Consider the following 25,793-nt stretch of genomic DNA (forward strand, 5'->3'; position numbering starts at 1 on the left):
CCCATCCCCACACTTGGCTTCAACTTCAGTTTACTTCTCACTCTAAACACCAGCCTAATTAATATGGCTGAAGTTTTTCAAACAAATTATATGCATCTTCCAACTAAAAAAGTACAATTATGAAATTATGACTTAAGAGGGGATACTTAATCTTATTTGTAACTGGTCTGATTATCAAAGCACCATTAAAAACTGGGATGTTTTAACTTCAGTGTACATTTAATCCTCGATCGTCGTCGCCCCTAAATCAACACAACAACAACAACATTTAATCCTCCATAAACAACCTAATTAAATCCGTCAACATACCACTGGGAAACTGAAATAGGTAAGATGGAAACATCAACCTGTCAGTGTTAAGGGGTTGAGCTTTGGCTCTTTGGTCCCGCCTCTCAACTGTCAATCAACTGGTGTACAGGTTTCCGAGCCTATTGGGCTCTATCATATCTATTTTTCTCCTGATGTGGCTATGCAGCAGTTTAGGTTGAGTCTTTGCCTATGTCATTTTCATATTGCCTCTCTACCTTTTTACTCACCCTGACATATTCATTCCTGGCGCTCTGGTATCTTTCTCTGCTCTCTAGTGTTCTGTTGTTTCTATAGTTTCACCATGCCCTATTACTTAGTTACAACTCTGGTTAAACCATGGGTTTCTCATCTCCATTTCATTTTTTTCCTTTTGGACTGGGACGAACTTGTCTGCTGCCTCCTTACACTTCTGTGTGATGTAGTCCGAATGCCCGAAACGCTTTGCGTAATAGTGGCTTTAGGCATTGTATGTACTAGCTATACCTATAAGTTAAACAATCCTTGTAAATATTTATTGTATGTATGTACCTTACCTAAATAAAATTGTATTGTATTGTATTGTTGTATTGTAGTCCATGTTTTGAACCGTCTTTCCGCTGAGCTCTGTTTCCCAAGCTATTTCAGTTAGGAATTTTCTCATCTCATAGTTTCCCTTCTGGAATGCCGTCCTCTTGCTTTCTGGTCCCTTCCTTGAGTACATTAACCCTTCTTCGACCACACTCAAACAACAGTATACTATGATCACTCATACCCACGGGGGCTTCAAGACTGATTTCCTTTATGTCTGAATTGTTCAGAGTGAATACTAGGTCGAGTCTTGCTGGTTCATCATTGCCTCTCATTCTCGTGGGACCCTTGACATGCTGACTTAAAAGGTTTCTAGTTGTCACCTCCAGCAGTTTCGCTTTCCATGTTTCCCAACCTCCATGTGGTTCCCTGTTTTCCCAGTCTATCCTTCCATGATTAAAGTCCCCCATTATGAGAAGATGGGATCGATTTCTAAAGGCAGCAGCAGCTGCTCTCTCAATGATAATGTTAACTGCCATGTTGTTTCTGTCATACTCTTGCCTGGGTCTTCTTTTATTTGGTGGAGGGTTATATATCACTGCTACTACTACTCTTGGTCCTCCCATTGTCATGGTGCCTGTGATGAAGTCTCTGAACCCTTCGCCCGTAATAACCATCTCGAAACTCCATGTTTCGGCCTCCAGCCCCCTCACTCAACAGGGTGTGAGGGGGCTGGGAGGATCTGGTACAGGGGGGGCTAGGGGGGGGGTCTGACGTGATGTGGCTAAGTTGGGGTTGACGTGAAATGGGGTTGGGGGTTAGTTGGGGCATGGGATGGGGAGCTGGAGGGGCATGTGGTGGGAGGTCATGGGTTGGGTTATGCAGGGTATACTGGGGTGGGTTGACAGGGAGGTCAGGGGTTGGGGAGGGAGATGGGGTAGGGAGAAGAGCTTGGGGTAGGGAAACTGGGAAGGGCACAGGCTGGAGAAACAGGGAAGGGCATGGGGTGCAGGAACAGTGAGGATCTGGGGTAGGGGTTGGGGAAGAAAGGGCATGGGGGGGGGGATCTGAGGGTTAGAGAACATGGGGGGCATGGTCTGAAGAGGGACTTTACTGTCTGGGGAGGTGCAGGTGATTGGAGGGGGATGGCTGAGGGGTTGGTTGGTGGAAGGCTTCTGTTACAATCCTCCCTGGGGGTGCTGACTTGCTGGTGGGGGGATTCTCACTCCCCTCTGAGGTTCCTGGAGACACTGAGCCGAGTCCTGTGGCTCCCACATCCCCAACCCTTTCTCTGCATCTTCTCCTTGCTTCTGGAGCCTTCCTTCTCTCCTCCATCGTCATGTCCCTTTGCAGAAAGACGTCCTCATATCCCCCTAACCTCATAAGTGGGTAGCACAAGAGTGAGTTTGAAGCACAAGGTAGGAAATTATGAGGATGAAATTAGGTACTTTTTGGTTTTGCTTTTCAATGGGGCATAGATTGGACAATTTTTTAATTCTTTAGGGAGTGAATTCCATAGACTGGGCACTATTATTTGCATGGAGTGTTTGCATAGATTAAAGTCTGATTCTGGGGATATCAAAGAGATTTATTTCTGGTGTGGTGCTCATGGGTTCCATTACATCCATCAAGGAAAAGGGTCAGATCAAGATTAGCATTTAGGAACAAGGTTTTGTACATGTAAATAGCACATGAGAATGTTTGGTGTATGTATGTTTAGCATGTTAAGGGATGTAGAGGGGCTGTGTGTTGTCTGAAGACAATTTGTTATAATTCTGAAATTCTGATAGCAGATTTTTGCCAAGTGATGATGGGTTTGAGGTAGTTTGCAGTGGTTGAACCCCATGCACTGATATCATATGTAAAATAGGGATAGAGTAGTACGTAGTATAATTAGAGGAGAGCAGAGTGGGGAAAAATAGTATCTGATTTTAGAAAGTATACTGACCATTTTTGTGACTTTTTGGCTGTGTTGTACGTGGGTGCTCAAGTTCAGTCATGTATAGGCCAAGGAACTTTTCATAATTTTGTGTTAATTTTAACATTGTCTATATGAAGTTGAATTTGGCTTGATTTACTTCCAAATAAAATGTAGCAAGTCTTTTCTATGTTTAATGAGAGTTTGTTGGTTTATATCCACGAGCGACTTTTTAAAATTTATTATTTACAATATTATTTAGTGTGGGGGCTGGGGTCTGAGTAGATGAAAACATTATTAGCCTGCACTAGGAAAATCTGGGTACAGGCCAAGAATATCTTCCAATATTCCTGAGTGTATGAATTGTGTACAACCTCGTTCTGACAGTTCCTGTGACGGTACTGGAACCAATCGTATTGGCGTTTGCCTTTCCATTGGAGACTCTTGATGCCGTGGAGGGGGGACCTGCTGTATGGGTAATAGCTTAAGCCCCATGTCAACCTACCCTGGCTTTACACCCTGGAAAGGCCACTCCAGACTGACAACCAGAGCACAACTCTATATAGTCTCCTGAGACTGATGGATGCCTACTATGTAGTAGTTACAGATCTCAAAGTACCTCATACCATTTGGTCTGAAATCACTGATAACAAGGCAATCACAGATATAGTGTTAGAGAGTATGTCCCAGCTCTTGTTCACATAGTTTACAATTGGAATGTTCACCATTGGGGCATTCATTACCTGCAGCCACCTGCCATAGATGTTTGAAGAGTTGATTTTGAATCGCCAAAATTTACTCCTCCACTGTTCTTTAGTGCATTAGTGGCAAGTTGCAGTGCAGCTAAGCCAGTTATTCAGCTTAACACTTGCAGTCTGTGTACATATGTCATCTTTCTATATTCTACAGGCTGCTATAGAATATAAAGTATTAGAGCTTTCTACAGGCTCTAATGCAAGAATCAATTAGAAAAATAATTGGTTAAAGTTAGGAGTTTAGCGATGTTGTAGTAAATAGCTGAAGCACCATCACAACCAGCTTGACCTAACCAACACTCATCTTTTTCAGTTATCCAGATACCAATTGGTTCTGATAATTGGGGTCATGCTGTATGTAATAACCAGAGATGACCTCACACAACCCTGATGTACATCTACATTAATATCAAACCAGTCACTCGTTACTCTCACACGTGTTGCTAAAAACTGCTAAGATGTTTCATATCACTTAATGCCATACATAGTCAACATTCTCCAAAGTTTGAACAACAAGGAGTCTGCATAGTCTGCAAGCTATATCAATAAATAAAATACAAGCGAGTTTTTCTCACTCATTTTTACTACCCTTAAAGCATTATGAGCAATTATTTTTATTTTATTTAAATGAACAATAAAACTATTATTTATATATACAATTTTATTTCCCAAAACATCAAGTGAAAAAGCAGTAACAAAATTAATATAACAGTATACAAAAACAAGTTTGTAAAAATTTGCATATTTGTAACAAATTACAAGAGAAAGGTGACAGGCAAGATCGGCTCATGACGATCAAGATTACTTTCCTTGGTACAGAGAAAAAAAACATACAAAAAACATCACAGCTCATTAGAGTACTTTAGAACATTTCTGTCTTCCTAGACGTTTCTACAATCCTTTGAGGTATAACAGGGAAAAACTCTTAAGACACCTCTACTACATGATCTTTATCTATTATGCAGTAATCATTGAACACTAAATGTTGACAATTATCCAGAGTTTATATCATAAGTTTGTTGACTTCAATGATGCTTACAAGCAACAAAACATGTAGGAGCCAAGAGTAGCATTTTACTTCTTGTTTAGGGAGATTAAAAACAAATTAAAAAGACTATGTATTCCTACATTTCTGAAAAGCTACTAAAACAAATTCTCAATACATCTTTGTCAGATATAATTAACCAACATTTGCTTACCATAAATTATGTAAAAATATTTTTGTATTAAAATAGCTAAAATTCATGCAAGTTTGAATGAAATTTCTGGTTGGACAAACTGCAGTAGAATGTGATGGTGACGGATCAAACTTTAGCTACCTCGTTTATGTAAGCAGCCAGGAGTTTGGTCTGAAATAAAATATATATTCTGATTGTACAATTGTATAAAATTATAATACAAATACATGATGAAGGCAATTGTAAGAATACTGTATTTGAGAATGGCGTGAACCTTGTGTATCACACAAGTGAATGGATTTTGTTAAGCTTTATGTACAATATTTAAATGACACACATGTAAATGACTTGAAATGCTTGATTCAAGATATTACTGGTAAAAGGCAACACTTCACTAAAGCATAGTAATGCCAGACTAAGAATGGGACCAAAATTTGTGTCAACTTTGAGGTTAGCATACTAGAATGTCATTAAGAGGGGAATCTGAGCAAGTGATTTTGGCAGCACATGAATCAGGAAACTATCACAAAAACCCATCTATTGATGAGGAAGAGCAAATACAACTACTGAAAAAGAAATAAGAGATCACTTGACATCTCTAACAAAACCTGGAAAAAAAGGGCACTGCTCTCTGCTCCAGCACAACAATGGAGGCCAAGGTAATCAACAAGAGCCCGGCAGAGTCAACAGTGTCCAAACCATATAAACTGCAATACTCACCCCTTCAATGTAGTTACGGATGTTTATCTTCTCATTCTGCGAGTGAGCACCATCATCACAAGCTCCCATGGGCAGCAGCATTACATTCTTGCCAGTTACCTCCTGAAAAACATCATTTAAAATAATTCAGAATACTGAACATTCTTGACAAGTTGGTAAAATAAATAACAATGCTGTAGATTTAAATATTTATGCAATTAAAACAAGCATTGAATTTAATGAAGCGCCTCTTTCTGGAGGGTTCTTTGATACTTCCACGAGCTACACACTGTGATACCTGTCAAACCTTCAGTCCCACACCAGGTACAGTATAATGGTTAACAAGTTCCCACATGGAGACCAGTACCAGAATTTGGTGCACTCAACAGAGGTAAAGGGGAGCCTGGGGGGTTAAGACCACCAGAAAGGCAGAGTTCACCAAATCAAACAACTGCACGAATCACATTTGCAACACCGATCTGATCTATTTAAATAATCGTCAACTGGCCGAAGCACTGGCTTGTAGCGCGCACTTGTCTCCAGTTGGCAGCCCCGGGCCGCCAACCCAGCCAGTCACACATCATCCATATAACTCTTAAACACTACAGTAAGAGGAGGGGGGGGGGGGGCCAGCATGGGAATGGGTAGATACAGAGGGACTCACCAGAAAGATGAGTTTCATTACATTCTACCTTGGTCTTCTAGGAGAAACCCCTTAGTACCTAGGGCTACCTCATCATAAGGAAAATGCAGAAAATAGGAAGATTGATTGGGTGAAGAAGATGCATACGCCACACAAAGTCTCTGTTCTGATCCTACAGATTCAATACTACGTAAGCAGTGCTGCACAAGTACTCAGGTCAAAGAATGAGCCACAAACACCCAATGGGAGTACCAAACACCCTAAGCCAGGAACAGCATCCAATGACAAATCCAAAAGGTAGACAAGCTATAGATATGGAATTTATTTAGTTCTGTACTGTATTCCAAGGTCACACCCAGCAAAAATCCAAAGTAGCAAAATGAACAGGAGTCAGGACAAAGTACTATTTATATTCAAGCACACAGCAACAACTCATCATTATCAGTTCTTGCTGTGGATGGAAAATTCTTCATTCTACCTGAATGCGAGAGGACTGAGGAGGAGGAACCCAAACTCCTAACAGCACGAATAGCTTGTGGAGCGAGGGAAATGTAAGTCGGCCACCAGAGAGGTTATCCCTGGCATATAACTGGAACAAATTAACAATAGGGAACAAACAATGTGGATAAAACTGAACACAATCATGAAATAGTAATTAAAAAATAAAGGAATTCTTGGGTTCCAACAGAGGTGAAACCCTGACCACAATAAGCTCGCAAGTGAGGTGGGCTGCCATCTGGTGGTAATTAGGCACATCAACACTAACGTTCTAACCCACTGGCACATATCCAACCAACAGTGTCTCTGGCACTTCAAGGTCCCTCTCAGCAAAGCCTAAAATGTTTATACATTTTCTTATTTTCAGGGTTATAACTATAAATTTGAAGTCAATAAAAATAAAAGTGTATGCACTTTATCTGCTTATATAACTGTAGAGATATAAGCAGAAATAAGCAGTAATCACTGTAAAGAGGAGGAGGAGAAGATAGTAGTAGTAGATATCACAACATTCATACTTTTCTTGCAGGTAATTTGCAAAGCATTATGAAAATACTGTACACTCTCAAGCAGAGCTACTGTTCTAGAGTGATAGATAATTGTTTAGGAATAATGGCTGTACTATAAACAAAACTGAAGGTGACATTACTGTTACTTACCTGTAAAGTTATTGCGATGGGAATTGAGCCACCTTCTCTGGTGAGATCAGGCTCAACCCCATATACTAAGCGAGTGGCTCTTCGGCCTGCCTGGAAGTTACCGTGATTTGGATCTGCTATCCAAGCCGGAGCACTGCCATCTAATTCTGTTACCTGCAATAACCCACAAACTAACAGAAGCCATTACCTGAAGCACCAGAGTGACTGGAATGGACCCTCCCTCGCGCGTCATGTCTGGGTCGACCCCGTACACCAACTTGGTGGCCCTCCGTCCAGCCTCATAGTTAGTGTGATTACTATCCGACATCCAACAACGCCCACCATGGTAGTTGTAGGCCTGAAGTCCATAGTTTATCAATTATTTCCCTAAGCATACCTATAAGTACAGGGAAGTCATTGAATGGGAATCTTTACATGTGCAGTGTATTACCTTTTGCTACAGTATATCCCTGCTTTTCAATAAAGTCCCAATTCAATAAACTTCTCTGTACCCATTAAAACTATTTATAGTCACACCTGCATAGTGAGGGTGATTGGTATGGAACAACCGTCCCGAGTCATGTCTGGATCCACCCCATAAGTCAGTCGTACGGCTCTCTTCCCAGCCTGGATGTGAGGATGGTTAGGGTCTGATACCCAGTGAATGCCACTATGGTACAGGTGTGCCTGGAATGTACACTTAATCACCTTCAGGCCATAAGCATGTAAGCCTATCTAAATTTCCAACAGATTTACACGACAATTTGAGAGAAATGATTAACTATTACAAATCCTGAATCTACAGTCAGTTAGCCAATTTGGATAATCTAAGTTCAAATTCTGTAATGAAATAAGAAACGTATTTAACACGTACTGTGAAACCACAATACTTTTGAGTTGTAATGTGATGCAACATCCTAGGAAACAATTACTGGCATATGAAATACTGTATCCCTCTATACACATCTCGGAATGTTCTCATACAAATGAAGTTCCATTAAAATGTATATTTTAAACTATTTCCCCATAACAATACATTATATAATGTGGAGATAATCCTAAGAAAAATTAAAGTGTCCAAAATACCTTTAAAAAGGGAGAACATATTGTACTGTATTAGTACAACACACTTGCACTTACCAGATATAGCAGCAGCCAGTGTTTACTGAGGTTAAGTGAGGGGGGATAAATATTAGTCCAAGAATTATTCACAGGCACGACTGTCTGCCCTTTCATGCGACAGAGAAAGAGGGGCTCCTCCTCTAGATGTTCCATGGGCTACTTGTAGACTCTGTTGCTGGATAGCTTTCTTGGCAGTTTTCTAGTAGTTTCTCCTCTCCCAGTTTGAAAGCTTAATCAAGACATATACAGTGGGCACTCTCTATTCTCCTGATAAAGCTCCTCCTAATAGATCAAGTGATTTTCATGCCCTCTTAAATTCACTGCTTTCTTTCAACACTGTGTCACCCTCCATCAGCATTTACACAGCAGCAGCAAATAATTATAATAGTTTATTATTATTTTTATAATTATAATTATTATAATTGTAATAAATTTAAATGTTTTTTCCTATTTTTTTCATTAATAATCGATTTGCTGCTTCCATTTCAATATTACTTTCATCTTTTGATTATTGTTCCAGAAGAAATGAGGCTTTGTTTGATAAATGCTCTGCATTCATCTGCCCAATTCAAACAATTCAACCCAGGTCAGCTTCAATGTCATCATTAACTCCAGCATGTTGAGTAAGCTGAACATCGTAAGTAATGTTTACCAATGCTCAAAACCTCTAAACTCCTTGCAACATGCTGTCCAGTATTTGTTTCTACCCCACCATTCATAGTTACCTCAATAACCAAACGACACATCAGAAGATAGAGAAATGAGGACGTTTCGGTCCGTCCCGGACCATTATCAAGTCGTGTGTAATAACGGTCCAGGACGGACTAAAACATTGTCGTTTCTCCATTTTCTGGTATGTGGTTTGGTCATGTCTTCACCCACGTTATTGTGACTCGTCATCTGCACAGTTACCTCATTACTTCCATGCTGCACCAATATTCACAATAGTTATCATGATATTATAATTAAGCAAAAACTTGTTGACTGTTGACCTGTTTGATGGGAAGAACATGTAGTCACTCTCAGTCTCAATATGTTGGCTGGCCAGGTGCATGATCACTGATCAGTTGAGCTTTGTTAGCCAGGTTATTCTTGTAATCAAACTTGAAACATTTGAAAGTGAACCAGTCTAGGAACAAGTCCATTATCACCCGTGTCTTCAAATTTGCTCATCAAATGATAGGTTAATTATAATTGAAATTATCTTCCAAGACTCTTTCATTCCCCTGAATGTTAAACCAATAATGGTTTGAGTTTCACATTTCCCACAGATTATGTTCTTGACAATTGTTATGTGGTATGTGAGCCACTGCCAGCTGCAGCCTTACTGATCAAACTGTCAAGAGCCAGGCTGCAGTACAGAAACTCAAAACTGACAACAAGTAAACTATGCAGCTAATATTCTAAATGCAAAAAAAGGAAATTATTTCTGAAAGAAAAGCAGAAGGTATTCATGACCTGGAGACCAAATAGAACTATAATTATATATATACAAATAAAAAAATATTACCTTACCTTCATATTGTTTGGACTTCCTCGTTTTTCCCATTGTTTATTTAAGTAGTCCACAGTCAGCTTGGTGACAGATTCAGGAGTCTGGTTAGGTACAATGCGGATACTAAATTTACCAATGACCCTGCGGGGAATGACTGTCTTTGCTCCCGGTTCGCTGAATGCTCCCTCAATACCATGAATTGAGAGAGATGGGTTTCTCCACCTTGCCATCAGAGTCCCCATCTGAAAATGTTTAGTTAGCATTAAGCATTTCTTAATGTTACACTTATATCAAACAATTTCAGTTCCAATTCAAGAATTAACCAAAATTGTTATTCCTATCATTATACAAAACTTGTTTTCATAGTCCTGGTCTAACTACAATGTTTTAGGGAATCCACTGCAATACTAGTGACCAAAGTTAACTAGTGTTTTAATCACAATGCTCTTGATAACTTCCTCTTGTAGATGACGACTGCAGCTCAATAAGTGTATATATTTCTAATTTCATTTTGCCAAGTAATTATCAGAAGATGATGCCAAGTTTAATTTTGACAAAACTCTTGGCTATTACAATAATTACTTAATGGCAGTGGTCCAGCCCACATATTGCATGATCCACATGATATTATCCAACTTGGCACAAATTATTTTCATCCTCTGTTTTGCAGGAGATATTATGGCATTTCATTCTCCCTGAATTCAGTGTAGTAAAATAAATTTACTAAATTTGTAGTAAATACTTTTGCATATTTCAAATTTTGCCTTTTGAGGGTTTTAGCAGCAGCAGGCAAGGTTCTTCAGCTGCTCGGCCACATGATTTGATTGCTGTTGTCAGCTCCGTCTTCACAATGGTTCAATGTCTGTGCTTTTTGGGCACTTAGATAGAAAATGGGTTCTGGGGTGCCAGTTGCCCAAGTATATGCAGTTCTCAGCATTCGCCAAGGGTGTGTTATGTATTGGTAACTGTAGTAGGGGAGTCAAAGTTTTGTTGCCAGGCATGGTCTCTTAGTCTTTGGTGGGTTTAATTTTCCCCACCTCCAGTACTTCAGGGACCTGTTCAGTCACTTACTCCTTTACTCTTCACTATCACTGGCAACTTGTTCCTGTGAAGGGTGTGCTTGCTGTGACCTTGTCCTTGCTGAGGGTATCTCGATTCTTCCCTCTTCTCAAATGAGACACTGGAGCCCTGCTTCATTTTGAATTATGTCCGTTCTCAACAAGTATAATCCTTGATGCACATTTCGGAAGGCTGTGTTCTAAGTTCACGTAGTGGTTTAATGTGGCTCTTGGCTCATAACCTTGTTCTTCAGGATTGGGACATTCCCATCCACCCAGAGCGTAGGGACTGGTTGGGAGCTCAAGAGTGGGATCTACTTGTGGCAGTTTCAAAGTGTCATTTGGTCTGAACATAATATTCACCAGATCGACTCGTGTGGTTGACACACTTGTTTGGGACCCCATGGTCTGGCCTATCTTGATAATTGGATGGTTTGGGCTTAGGGATCTGGTCCTTTTACCACTGTGCTTGTAAGGAAGGGACCTTTGTAGAACAGCCAGTTAAAAACTTCCACCAGTTCAGCAGCTCTTCTGCACATGCACACTGGGTATAATTATGGTGAGAGAATGACCTAAAAAAAATAAAAGTACTTAATATTGATAACAGACTATGCCAAGTACATCATGTGACTGGAAAGTATATGGAAAATACAAGTGTTAAGTGGGGAAAACTAGTTTAAACCAAATAAGAAATGAATAACTGCATGATGGGATTTCTTAAAGCTTATAGTAAGACAGAATAAAGCATCTCAAGTGTAACCTACTAAGAATGAAGTTGTATTAAATGTTAATGTAGTTCATCTCCCTGTCTTATAATTAACATTAAACAGAGGGGAACCTACTTTGTCGTCGTGGTGAATCAGTTTCTCGTGCCCTATGTCTTTTCGGTAGTCCTCCACATCAAATTCAATATTATCATAAAGGCTTTTTTCCTCGGCTGTTACTGGTGCAACTTCATCCATGATTCCTATAAATAAATTTGCATTAAAATATCTTATTGCAAATTTATTTCCAATAAATCATCATCAGCCAGTTATCACAGTAAGATGGTGATCTAGTTTAAGGTCATGACAACAAAATGGGGTTGTTCAATTTATTTTATAACTGATTAATGTGTAAGCTCTGGCACCATAACAATGAGGTTAGTGGCACAAAAACTCTGCATCGAATGTAATGAAACGCCTCTTTCTGGAAGTAGCTTCAGTGGCTCTCTAAAGCTATCATGCTACATATAAATAGCTTTTACAGAGGCTTTAATATCTCTCAAGGCTCTCTAATGCTATTGCTACATATTAAAAAAAAAAAAAAAAAAAAAAGTCCCAGCAAATGCAGAAGTTCTCCCTGGCATATTGGACATCAGAGCCAGAACCTGACGAGTGACAATCCATTATTCAACTGGAAGAAGCCTCCAGAAAGTCAGGAGCTTTACAGACAACTGGAGTGTTCACAAAAAAAAACAAAGCTTTGAAACTGGCGAACAACTCTGCAAATGATTCGCACAACAAGGTATTCACTCAAATTAACTTGAAACTTGTTAGTACTGATTATCACCACCAGGCAGCCCAGCCCAAGTCCTCAGTTGACTTTCCAGCTCAGTTCTGTAGCCAATGAACAGACCATGACAAACTTGGAGGGAAGGGGGCAGAGAATCGGGGAGCCATGGAGCTCATCCAGGTGGCATTTTATTACATTCACCGCTTGGTGTCTGGAGGAAGTCCTCCCGGTGGCTCCCTGAAGCTAACTAGCAGCAGGGAACAAAACAGGGCTTACTAGGTAGGATAGGCAGCAGACACGAGGAAAAATGCGAGAAACCTGGCCGGAAGGCACAATCCATAGTAACATGATCAACTGGGATTAGGAGCACTAACTAAATACTGAACCCTGTTAAAATGTCAAAACCCCTTAACCCAAATACCAGCCTAAGACACGTTAGAAAAGATGGCGACCAAAGCCACAAATTTGCAAACACCATGGGTTCCGAGGGTAGAACACAGGCTGGCTTCAATTAACGACTGCAAACAACAATAGCAGGGCGAGCCTTAGAACAGGGAACCAAATAAATGGGAGTCAACCAACAAAGTCCACCAAAGCAAAACTAGTGGCATGCAGGTATTGTCAAAGGTTTGCCACCACATAAATGATGTACTCTTGACCGAACCAAGCACCGAATACCAAACACCAAGGGATCCTTCCAGAAGTCTGCCGATGCATTCTTCGCCACAAAAGAAGGCCATTTGACGATGTTTTTCTCGTGTAGCTTTGTCAAATTTTTGTTCGAAACCCTCAGCAAAACCCTTGAATTTTAGGTTTACTGTACATTCATTAAGTTCTCATATTTACTCGATACATTTAAAAAATGTTGTAGTTCACACAGCATTAGCAATGTCAGCTCAGCCATTTGAAACTGTCTTCAAAACTATGATATCCTAAAAGTGCTAATTCATCCCATACTTTGTGTGTACTAATTCGCCTCTCATACCTTCCTCCTGACTCGCCCGATTTCCTTCTAATCTTTACATTCTACATAATATCTCGGCCAATTTGTGATGAAACTGATAACATTTGTCTCTCACTACTGCATCCAAGTACCTTAGTCATGTTTAAAGTCAACTTGAAATGAGGTAAATTTTTTTTAATCAGCCCTTTTACTTACATGAAGCATAATATTGCTTAAATTACACTATTGATTAGTATGTCAGGATACTACTGATGGTTACACACTTTCCCTTGCACATGTGTACACACGTGCACGTGTATTCTGTGCTCTCATGCAGTGTATGTGCTGGTGGAAATTGAACTTCAGCTCATATCTTTATCAGTATTTATACAGGTTTGTGTGTGAGGATATTTGTGTGAATTGTGTATACATTTGTTTTCAGTCTTACCAGGAATTAGAATGTTGCCTTTGTTATCCAAGAGTGTGTTCAACAAATAGACAAGATCTGCCATGCCCTCGTGCACAGTCCCTCCAAACACACCTGAATGCAGGTCCTTGGCACAGCACTCAACCTGCAAATGCATTCTTATGTAATCATACTTTATCATTCTTAACCCTTAGAGAGCAGCTATGGACATGTAATCGTACCTGCCTACACAAAAAATAAATAAAAAATAAAGAATTATTAATATGTGGGAGCCGGTCGGCCGAGCGGACAGCACGCTGGACTGTGATCCTGTGGTCCCGGGTTCGATCCCGGGCGCCGGCGAGAAACAATGGGCAGAGTTTCTTTCACCCTATGCCCCTGTTACCTAGCAGTAAAATAGGTACCTTGGTGTTAGTCAGCTGTCACGGGCTGCTTCCTGGGGGTGGAGGTCTGGTCTAGGACCGGGCCGCGGGGACACTAAAAAGCCCCGAAATCATCTCGAGATGACCTCAAGATTGTATACAAAATGCAAGAAAAATGTGAAAATAAGTGAATACTTATTGTTTCAATGTGTGGCGGCATTCTGCAATGCTGCATATGGCACTTGTCATCACCTGGTGCTCGAATTTGCTGATACTTCCTGTTTTATCATCTGATGTTTCACTGAATGTTTTATCATTGTTTTTCTTTATTTACATCCAGAGAAATATTACATTAATATTTGATCATACATGTAAAACCCAGACAATAATTGTTTAAATCATCAGATGACAATGACTGCATTCCCCTAGTAACACTCATGACGATAACCGCATTCGTACCATGAAATGCCCACGGGATTTTTTCCATGGTTCAAGGTCAACTCCATTACGTCCACATAAAACCTATTATAGTCATATTTGCATCATACATGTAAAAACCCACACAATAATTGTTGAAATCTTCATCATGATAACCACATAAGCCTGTGAATAAAAAACTGACGATGTCCGCTGCCTAAGGGTTAGAGCAAACTTGTGTAATGTTCATTTTATTCAATTCCTCGAAAGCTACAATCTATTATTGTATTGTAAATCACATTCTACAAGGTATAAAGAAATTGTTATACAGTATATCTTTAATTATATTAAGGCTAATTCTAATTCCACTTGATCTAAAGAAGAATCTTACCTCAATGCAGAAGTAGCAGATACCACGTAAACCATAGGTGATGCATGGCTTGGTCTTCCCCAACCAGTAATTGTCAGAAATGCACACATAGTCAGTCCCAGCCAAGAACTTGTCCTTCTGTGCCTTGAGAAGTTCTTCCAGACCCTCGGAACCTGACTCCTCCATACCTTCAAACACAAACTGTCGAGAGAAAATTCAAAATAAGTCTTTTCCTCAAATGTAATATCTGATGTTATAATGAAACCACCATCAACTGGTGTAACATAATAATGGCTCCCAGAACTGAAAAACAAGAGCTTTGAGGAGAGGCTACATGTGTTAAATATACCAAAGCTAGAGGATAGAAGAAAGGGAGGCAATATGATCACTACATACAAAATGGTAACAGGAACTGACAAAAGTGAGAAGAATTTTTGAAAACGGCAACTTCAAGAACAAGAGGACAGATTCAAACTAAGGCAACAAAGCTGCCAGAAAACCTAAGAAAGTTCATTTTTGTAAACTAAATGATAAAACAGTTGGAACAAGTTAGGCGAGAAGACAGTGGAGGCCAAAACTGTCAGTAGTGTTAAAGCGTTGCATGACAGTACTGGGAAGATGGAACACCATGAGCATAGCTCTTCCTGTAACTACACTTAGGTAATAACATACAGCATGAGGAGAAGGGCTGGAGAGGGGGTCGAGTCAATCCCCCCCCCCCACCAAGGAGTCGTACATGAGCCCCTTCATCGCTACAAGGGTAAAGTTTGAAGTGGAAATTGGAACACAAAACAATGGATAATAATTAAATCACATTCAAGGACAGACCTTTGTAAAGAATAGTTAGAAAATAGTTTTGATGATACGTGGACTAGATTACAGTTCCATAACAAATGTAGGATTACTGGATTGTTTCACCTGTAGGTTACATATATATACGAGTTAGTTTGATGAAACATACAGTAAATGAGAGCAGCCTTACATGGGCCAATAGGCCTTCTGGAGTTCCTCTATTCTTATGACCCTTATGAGGAACTATCAACCTTTCACAATATTATTGTATCTTACACAACACAAGCATGTACTCTCACAAACTTTCAAGTATTCCTCTTATTTATTTTGTATTATACACCTAAAATATTTACCAACTCATGAATTTCACCTTAATATTGATAGGAATCTCCTGGCCAGTTTTCTGGAATGCTTCAATCGCATGTATCCAGCCAATAACTGGACCCTTGTCATCGGTTGAGCCACGACCATACAATTTGCCATCTATCTCTGTCAAGACAAAAGGCTCCGTGTCCCAACCATCCTCCTAAAGAAAAAAAAAGCACAATTATAATGCATTATATAAATAGACCACAACAAAGGCTAAGTTGCATGCACACACACCATAATGTTTGACTAGCAAACGGAAAATAAAAAGAATACCAGATGTCTTAGCTGCAGCTAACAGAAGAGGGTATACCTGTCCCTCTATGCCAGTTTATCTGAATTTACCTGAGGGGGCCACCATTTTTAGTGGCTTTGACAGGAAGCCAACCGCTTGTCAAAGATCCCCCCCCCACCCCCATTGTTCATGACGATTTTTTTTCCAACTGTAGTAACGTATTGACATTTATGGCATCGGCAAGTAGGCAGTTCCATGGGTTTATGAACAAGGATTCAAGAAGATCAAAGTTGAGTATCTAGAACTTAAACAAGTTTTTTTGTATGCCAGGAGATTTCTTGGAAACTTATCAAAATTCAACTTTCCCTAAAAATCTTCATTAACATTAACACTTTGATGCTCTGGGAGCGCATGCACCACACTACTCCGGGTGGGTTTGGGCATTCCGCGGGAGCACGCGGCAATTCTGAAAAATGTATAATCTTTTCAACTTTGTTACCTCAATTCTTGTCCTAGGTTTTTCGATTTGGTATCATTGTGTTCGCAATAGAATTCTCTACAAGACTAAAGACATATTAAGTCCAAATGCCCAGCGTACCATCCGCAACAAACAGAGAAAGTGAGAACGTGTTACCCGGGAGCATGCAAGACTGATAAAATGCGTTCACTCCTTTCACTTTGGTCACCTCAATTCTCGTCCTAGGTCTTTCATTTTGGTATCAATGTGTTTGCAAAAGAATTCTCTATAGGACTAAAGGCGTATAAAGTCCAAACGCCAGGTGTACCATCCACAACAAACAGAGAAAGTGAGAGCGTGTTACCCGGAAACGCACAAGACCGATAAAATGTGTACACTCTTATCACTTTGTTACCCCAATTCTCGTCCTAGGTCTTTCATTTTAGTACCATTGTGTTCGCAATAGAATTCCCTACAGGAGTATATGCAAATATAAAGTCCAAAAGCCCGGCGTCCCACCCACAGCAAACAGAGAACGTGACGGTGCGTTACCGCAGTGAGCACTAATAAATAGCAATAAAATGGGTATACTCTTTTCAACTTTGTTACCTCAATTCTGGTCTTATGTCTTTCATTTTGGTATCAATGTATTTGCAATGAAATTCCCTACAGATGTATATGTATATTATGTCCAAAACTGCAGCGCGCCCCCTCCCAAAGCTGCCGTCAATTTGCCGCCGGAAACGGCGCAATACTGCGTCGTTACCGGACTAACCCACCCCCCCCCCCCCCCCCCCCCCCCCCGAGTAAAAAAACGACGCAATAAACGACGTCTTTATTGAGCGGAAGTGTTAATACAAGTTTTTTTAACTATGATAAAAATGATTTTGATTAAATATGATTTTAATAAAAAAGCATTTCAGTACCACACATTTCATCCACTTATTCATATTTAACTTAAAGGGTCTCTATTAATTTGAAACGATAGCAATTCTGGACAGTCTTCTTGTGATTAAACAATGATATGTTTAATCACAAGAAGACCTTGATCAGTTCAAGTCTCTCGAGTAGTGTAAAAAAACAAGTCCAATATCACGCCACTCAAGATAGCACGCCTATGAACATGATAAGCAAAAACAATTACATTACTCCCACTATCTATTGTGAATCATCTCCCATTAAAGATATTGAGATTTACTATTAGAAGTTTTTGAGATTATACTGTAAATTACCCTCATGAATCATCCCCCAAATGTAGTCTCCCATCATGTTCTCATTATACTGTTCTTGGTGGCATCATTGTTCTCATGGTGCCATTCCTTATTACAAAAAATGCATTAATAATAAATTACTCAATTCATGTTATACCTTCAATGCTGGCTGTACATCAAGATGGCCATACACACACAACATTTTCTTCTTAGGATCAGAGCCCAGTTGGCCCAGTAACACCGGTGGTAATGGAATCTTTTTCCCATCTGGAAGGGTCTGAAAGATAACCATTTCAATAAAATTATATAAAGTTAGAATACTCCTTATTCCATTTAGATCCATTTTTCAAATATAATCAGCATACAATGTCGTGCCCAAATATTCAAGCCCTTTACTGGGCAGCCTTAGTAGCTCCCCCCCTACTTTGGTATTAGACATCCTGAACACTACTGGGCCTCTGACTTGTTCATGCTTACTGAACCCCAGGATCAGAATCTGGTATACTCGGAAGCAATTGAAGCATGAAGATCTAACATCGACCTCATAACTAAGTAAAACTACACAGGAAGTAAAGGCAAAACAAAATGCTACAAATCTTGAGGAAAGAGAAAAGATGGAAATGAGAGAAGTGGTAGTTTGCCAAATGTCAACAAATCATGTACTGTTATCCACGTGTACCACCAGATGACAGCTCAAGTCACCCAAAAGGTTCAATCTGCCTGCATGCCTTTCACAAGTCCCCCACACTGCCCCTCTTCTCCACAAGAAAGTAGGGCAAAGAAAGTTGTGCACATAGTCACTGAGGCCACCCAGAAAAGTGTCTTTCATTACATTCAATGCTTGATATCTGGGTGGGACTTCAGTAGTCTCAGATGGAAATACAGTAACACAGTACAGTATATGAAATGCATTATAATCTAGAAAATAAGGAAAACAAAATGATTGAAAACTAAATTTCAACAGAGGAACATATATAGGGAACTTGACACATTCTTTAAGGACTCTGATTGGAAAGATTTGTTGCTAGGCAAAAATAAATTAGATGTATGCCACATTGAGGTATATATACTGAGAAAAGTACAAAATAAATTTATACCTAGAAAGAGATGCAGAACTTGAAAACAGGATTGATTCAACAAAGTGTTAGAGCCAAAAAATAAAAGGCAAAAAATAAAAAAAATTGAACCAGTATAAGAAGAGACCAAACCCTGAAACATATCAGCAATACACAAGAAAAACAACTACATGGCAGTGAGAAAAGAAGCAGAAAGAAACTGAGAGAGTTGTGAATAAAGTGTAAAACAGAATCAGGCCTTTTCTACAAATTCAGTAAGAGTAAATTGCAGGTAAAGGATATATTCAGAGTTAAAAAATAGAGAACAGATTCTCAAAGAATAAAAAGGAAATGTGTGAAATACTAAATTAACAGTTCCAAAGTGTTAAAAAATGAGGGCAGTAATCAGAGGCAATATACCAGACAGGAGAAATGTTATTAGCGGAGTGCCATAGGCTTCATTTCTAGCAATGTTTTAAGTTTAATTCTAGTAATGTTCATTGTCTTAATAAATAATCAACCAAACAGAATAAAGAATTACATGAATATGTTTGCCGACGATGCCAAGCTACTAGGCAAGATACGAAAAAACAGAGCGTAAAGTTTGTAAACAACTGCCAGAAGTTTGAGCCAACAAGCTAATTATCTTGAAAAAAAAAAAAATTCTCAGCCAAGGGAAACATGACAATAACAGGACAAAATGAGGGACAGACCAGAATTTAAAAAAAAAAAGTGCTCTGGATAACTTAAGGAATGGCGAGACAAAAAAGTAATACCTATCCCAAAAGCGAGTGAGGTTATTACAACACTGAACAGGAAGCAGCAGAATTGGGCACAAGACTGCACTCTGCAAATCAACACAGAAAGGACATGACCATTGGCATAGAGACGGGAAAAAATGGCGAGAATAAAAACCAGAACAACTGCAGAGCCATCTCATACTGGTGCAAGAAAGGATACAAATGTAACACTAAAAGAGCCGTCACCTGGTCAACATTTCAGAGATTCGTGCGTCGTTCACAGCGAATCTTAATCCCTAGCTACTCTCTTATTCATTTTGGTCTTTGCCTCTAGTTTACTAATATCTGTAGTTACATTTATAGCTATGGTTAACTATAACTTTGTCAACTACTGTAACTAATTTACTACAAATAAGTTAACTAAGTTATAAACTGCTTATAACCCTAGCTTATTATAGTTATAATTATATCTACTTACAACCTACCGTGTTAAATATATAACGCCATTTTGCATAACTGAATTACACTTGATTGAATTGAGTAACCGAGTCATTCATGAATTATTAATTGTAACTAGGATATAGACTACTATTTTGACTATAGCTTAGTTAACTTTTGTGACTATACTTATCTAACAAGTTATAAATATGAATACATATACCTGTACTTTAAAAATATATATACATACCATGTTTATAGTTTATAATAATATTAATTATAAACTACATAAATAGTTTAAAATTTAAATAAAAAAAAAAGACGAGACACCATGAGCTCTCATCCTGTAACTACACTTGGGTAATTACAAAGGAGAGTACCGAACACACACACAGTGTAAGAACAAGGAACACAAACTAAGGTCTGGATGCTGGATAAAGTTCAAATGATGACCAAAACTTATCTCTGCAAGCAGAGCTTGGGTCCAGTTGAAGGCATGAATCTCGTCAGCAGGGCACCAGGTGAGAGAATGAGAGGGGTGGCATCCCAAGACTGTCGACCAGCTGACATGGCTAGAGACAGCATTACCAATGTTTTGGTATACTCTACCTTTGTGGTATCTTTTCTCTTGGGAACTCTAGTAATCCAGTAAAACTGGGTTCGATCCCAGGCGCCAGCGAGAAACAATGGGCAGAGTTTCTTTCACTCTATGCCCCTATTACCTAGCAGTAAAATAGGTACCTGGGTGTTAGTCAGCTATCACGGGCTGCTTCCTGGGGGTGGAGGCCTGGTCGAGGACCGGGCCGCGGGGACACTAAAAAAGCCCCGAAATCATCTCGAGATAACCTCAAGATAAGAAGATCCTTGATCCGCCAGACTCCCTTGACTTTACTGACGGAGCCACATGGTCTGGGAGGAGGAAATAAAAAAAAACTCCAGCCAGAGAAACAAGTTATGAACCCTGACCGAAAAAATTAAGGGAGCGAGTGGAGTGTGCCAATATGTTACAAAAAATCTTACATGTGATGAAAGCATGCCACAGTTAAATGCAAGGTAATAGAAAGAAGACTGAGCATGATAGGCAGGCAGTAGCATGCACCACCTAGAGAACGTTCTCAACCCATAAAAGAGGAAACCCACAGCCCATCAGATTAGGTGTACTTGATAGGGTTTTGGGAAATGCAAACAGACCTTATAAAAGATAATCCTGGCTCCCTTATCAGAATGAAATGAAATGCTAGGGCATGTGCAATGCAGGCGGAAAACTGTAAATACAATTATGAAGCATGAAATTGAACAATACAAAGGTCATCAGAAGAACTACTATTCCAGGTAAAGCTAACACCACTTAACTACAACAAGAAGCAGTCAACAGATGCCCACGGAAGCAGGTGTAGTGAACAGAACCATGCAGAAAAGTAAGGTGGAAGGCTGGCTGGGACCTCATGTAACCTGGGCTGCCATCTGGCAACAGTCAGGCACATTACAGTTAGGATATTTACCCACAGAAAAAAATAGTTTGCCTTGCTTCCCTTAGGATGCCTAATTTGTTTAAGAAGTCGCTCATTTTGTTGTATCTAAGTTTCCTGGCGAGTTTGTTCTCAGTTTTTAGGTGGATCTCTGATCCACCAGCTTTCATTGCCTTTGAGTTAGCAAGATTCTGATCTTGGCTTCCATCTGGCAATGGACGAGTCCGAGGCCTCGTGTGTAGCTCAGGCTGGCCAGTTATCATAGCTAAACTCGGCAAGCTACTGAGGGGGTCTTTCTTGGAAGAACACTTTGTTCAAGAGATGCACCTGGAGGCCAACATCATGTAGCTCACACTTGGCACCGAGAGCCTCTAACTTTGATTTCGCCCATTCCATCTGCTTGTTTATCTCGCCCCGCACATCTGGCCAGGCCGACACCGATTTTATGGCAACAGCCTCTCGGAGCACATCGATGAAGCGAATCTTGTTATCATCAACATATCTGTAATAGATTCATAATATTTTGGTACCAATAAGCTAATAACAAATAAAATCAAATTTTAAATTAATACAAATGTAATGACACCTTTTATACAAATTAAGTACAGGACATTGAGCTAATCAGATCAATAATCTCCTCCCCCCTATCATAATCCCTACACTAACATATACATGACCTTTTTCCATCTTCACCATCCATGTATATTTGATCTATTGTGACCACAATGCATACTACACTGTACTTTTAGGTACACGTTAACACAGACAAGATAATGTTTAAGGTAAAAATACATACATACAAGATGAGTTACAAACATAAGGTTGGATTTCTAGATAGAGCTAGTACATACTATGCCTAAAGCCACTAATACACACAGCATTTCCTGCAATTATGAGATGAGAAAATTCCTAGAGAACCTACCATGGGACATAGAACTCACAACCAAGTCTGTACAAGACATGATGGACTATGTCACCCAAAAGTGTCAGGAGGCAGTAAACAGGTTTATCCCAGCCCGACAGGAAAAAAAACCCGAGAAGCAAAAGAAGAATCTGTGGTATAATAGGCATGTATGAAAGCAAAGGAACTGAACAAAAGGACGTGGAGGAACTTCCGAAATAAGATAACACCAGACAGAGAGAGATACCAGAGAACCAGGAACAAGTATGTTAGTGTGAGAAGCTGAGAAAGTATGAAAATGATATATTACTAATAAAGCTAAGACAAAACCAAAGCTACTACAGTCACATCAGGAGGAAAACCAAGTGAAGGAACAGGTGAGAACAGGTACACAGAGAACAACAAAGAGGTGTGTGAAGAACTTAACAAAAGGTTCCAGGAGGTCTTCACAATAGACCAAGGAGAGGTCATGGTGCTAGGAGAGGTGGCAGTAAACCAGGCAGCCTTGGAAAGGTTTGAAATTACAAGAGACGAGGTCAAGAGGCACCCATTGGAGCTGGACGTGAGAAAGGCTGTTGGGCCGGACGGAATCTCACCATGGGTATTGAAAGAATGTGCAGGAGCACTTTGCTTGCCACTCTCCATAGTGTACAGTAGGTTACTAGTGACCAACCGGAAATATGGAAGATGGCTAATGTAGTCCCAATATACAAAAAGGCGACAGGCCAGTGTCCTTGACTTCTATACCATGCAAGATGGAGAAGATCGTGAGAAAAAACCTGGTAGCACATCTGGAGAGAACGGACTTCGTGACAAATCGCCAACATGGGTTCAGGGAGGGTAAATCTTGCATTACAGACTTAATAGAATACTACGACCAGGTGATAAAGATTAAGCAAGAAAGAAAGAGAGGGCTGGGTGGACTGCATTTTTTTGGACTGTCAGAAAGCCTTTAACACAGTACCGCATAAGAGGCTAGTACATAAGCTGGAGAAACAGGCAGGTGTAGCTGGTAAGGTGCTCCAGTGGATAAGGGAGTACCTGAGCAATAGGAAGCGGAGTTACAGTGAGGGGTGAGACCTCCGATTGGCGTGAAGTCACCAGTGCAGTCCCACAGGGCTCTGTACTTGGACCTATCCTGTTTGCGATATACGTAAATGATCTCCCGAAGGGTATAAACTCATTCCTCTCAATGTTTACTGACGACGCCAAAATTATGAGAAGGATTAAGACAGAGGAAGACAGCTTGAGGCTTCAAGAAGACCTGGACAAGCTGCAGGAATGGTCAAACAAATGGTTGTTAGAGTTTAACCCAAGCAAATGTAATGTAATGAAGATAGGTGTACGGAGCAGGAGGCCAAATACAAGGTATCATTTGGGAGAGGAAGTACTTCAAGAGTTAGAGAGAGAGAAAGACCTGGCGGCTCCAGGAGGCCCACACCCGCCCCAGGAGGCCCACACCCGCCCCAGGTGGCCCACACCCGCCCCAGGAGGCCCACACCCGCCCCAGGAGGCCCACACCCGCCCCAGGAGGCCCACACCCGCCCCAGGTGGCCCACACCCGCCCCAGGAGGCCCACACCCGCCCCAGGAGGCCCACACCCGCCCCAGGAGGCCCACACCCGCCCCAGGTGGCCCACACCCGCCCCAGGTGGCCCACACCCGCCCCAGGAGGCCCACACCCGCCCCAGGTGGCCCACACCCGCCCCAGGAGGCCCACACCCGCCCCAGGAGGCCCACACCCGCCCCAGGAGGCCCACACCCGCCCCAGGAGGCCCACACCCGCCCCAGGAGGCCCACACCCGCCCCAGGAGGCCCACACCCGCCCCAGGTGGCCCACACCCGCCCCAGGTGGCCCACACCCGCCCCAGGAGGCCCACACCCGCCCCAGGAGGCCCACACCCGCCCCAGGAGGCCCACACCCGCCCCAGGCGGCCCACCACGGTAGACAGTTACACCACACACATTCTCACCACTACACTACTCACTTAAACACTTTGACCAAGTTTTCGGGAACTGCCATAGTGGAAGACACGAGGATAACCTGAGACACGCGACGACCACCTCTTCCACCGTCTGTCACCAGCTGACTGAGGACGCCCACTACCACACACTACGGTTCAAAAAGGGCCAAAAGTTGTGCCATAGCGTCGTCACCGATTCTCATTAAAAAAAACCTTATTCTGTCCTAACCTAACCTATCCTCTCCTAAGCTAACAATCTATCCTCTCTTAAGCAAACTTTATCAAATTTTGGTGGTGTATATATGCTGTGCCCGTGGAGTGACGTTACCGTGACATATCAATAGCAATTCTGGGGAACTTTTTGGACACCATCAACATATGACTCGGCTGACGTGTGGCAGCTCCGGTGTTGTCTCTTGGTACAAATTATGAATCTGATACGAACCCATTCTTATAATATTATCAAAATGTGTGTACAGTCAACACAAGCGAAAAGACAGGTATTACAAAAACACGGGTCCCGGTAGTGCGTAGATCTCGGTAGTACACTGACTGGGGGGGGGGGGTGTCCTCGCGGCTGAGTAGACAGCGCTCGGGAGTCGTAGTCCTAAGTCCGCGTTCGGCCGAGGAAGTTTCTTGCGACTAGATGCCCCTGTTCACCTAGCAGTAAATAGGTTCCTGGGAGTTAGACAGCTGCTTCTTGTGGGATGTGTGTACGTGTGTTAGAGATAAATATATGTAGTAGACAGAGCACCTGAGACTTATACAGTTGAATCACCACCTTTTCCTTAAAGGCAAAAATTATGCTGGATATAGCATACTACTACTACCTCTGTGGGCTTTCACATGCTGAATGAAAAAAAAATCATGGATTTTAGAAATTTGTCCTATGAAGAGAAAAATAGGGGTCAGTGCAGTCTCTCTAGAGCAGATGGAATGACAATCATATAAACCTAAAAACAAAAAAGTAAAAAAAAAGGTTAAGACTGCAATTTGTCTTCATGGTGAAGGAACTGTAGGATAAGAAAGAGGGAAAAAAACATTTACAAATACTTTACTTTGATAGAAAACTGACGTTAAACAAATTACAAAATATAAAATAATATCCAGGCTTGGCTCTAATACAAAGCGTGCAGAACAAACAAGATGAACAATCAAATTTATGTTACGTTAATGGGCAAATAAAATATTGTGCGGGATTACTGTGAGCCAAACTGAATAGCTCTGTTACCACATTGGGGTATGTCAACAGGTCTACTCAGTAGAACACTCAGGAGTGTTCTGAATCATGGTGGATGATTGATTAAGATTAAGCCACCCAAAAGGTGGCATG

The 25,793-nt window shown here is 40.8% G+C and overlaps 1 protein-coding gene and 1 long non-coding RNA gene across 4 annotated transcripts; one reads left to right on the forward strand and one right to left on the reverse strand.

The window, feature by feature from the left end:
* Positions 1 to 199: 199 nt before the first annotated feature.
* On the forward strand, positions 200 to 9,781 carry LOC138371599 (uncharacterized). Its single transcript, XR_011230542.1, has 3 exons — positions 200 to 328; positions 8,788 to 8,904; positions 9,539 to 9,781. It is a non-coding gene; the product is annotated as an uncharacterized lncRNA (long non-coding RNA).
* Cndp2 (Cytosolic non-specific dipeptidase 2) lies at positions 4,133 to 24,856 on the reverse strand. Of its 3 annotated transcripts, none has more exons than XM_045739136.2 (11): positions 24,485 to 24,856; positions 21,924 to 22,098; positions 18,052 to 18,171; positions 15,996 to 16,151; positions 14,855 to 15,034; positions 13,706 to 13,829; positions 11,663 to 11,787; positions 9,783 to 10,004; positions 7,354 to 7,503; positions 5,388 to 5,489; positions 4,133 to 4,838 (listed from the first exon to the last, which is right to left on the reverse strand). In XM_045739136.2, the coding sequence occupies exons 1-11, from the start codon at positions 24,517 to 24,519 to the stop codon at positions 4,794 to 4,796; spliced, it is 1,434 nt and encodes a 477-aa protein (XP_045595092.1). In that variant the 5' UTR covers positions 24,520 to 24,856; the 3' UTR covers positions 4,133 to 4,793. The 3 variants fall into 3 exon arrangements, with proteins under 3 accessions (XP_045595092.1, XP_045595093.1, XP_045595091.1); XM_045739137.2 differs by lacking the exon at positions 7,354 to 7,503 and adding an exon at positions 7,683 to 7,832 and having other exon boundaries at positions 24,485 to 24,794; XM_045739135.2 differs by lacking the exon at positions 7,354 to 7,503 and adding an exon at positions 7,167 to 7,319 and having other exon boundaries at positions 24,485 to 24,780.
* Between the last annotated feature and the right edge of the window lie 937 nt (positions 24,857 to 25,793).

The sequence above is a fragment of the Procambarus clarkii genome, chromosome 36 (assembly GCF_040958095.1).
Source record: "Procambarus clarkii isolate CNS0578487 chromosome 36, FALCON_Pclarkii_2.0, whole genome shotgun sequence".
Taxonomy (NCBI): Eukaryota; Metazoa; Arthropoda; class Malacostraca; order Decapoda; family Cambaridae; genus Procambarus; species Procambarus clarkii.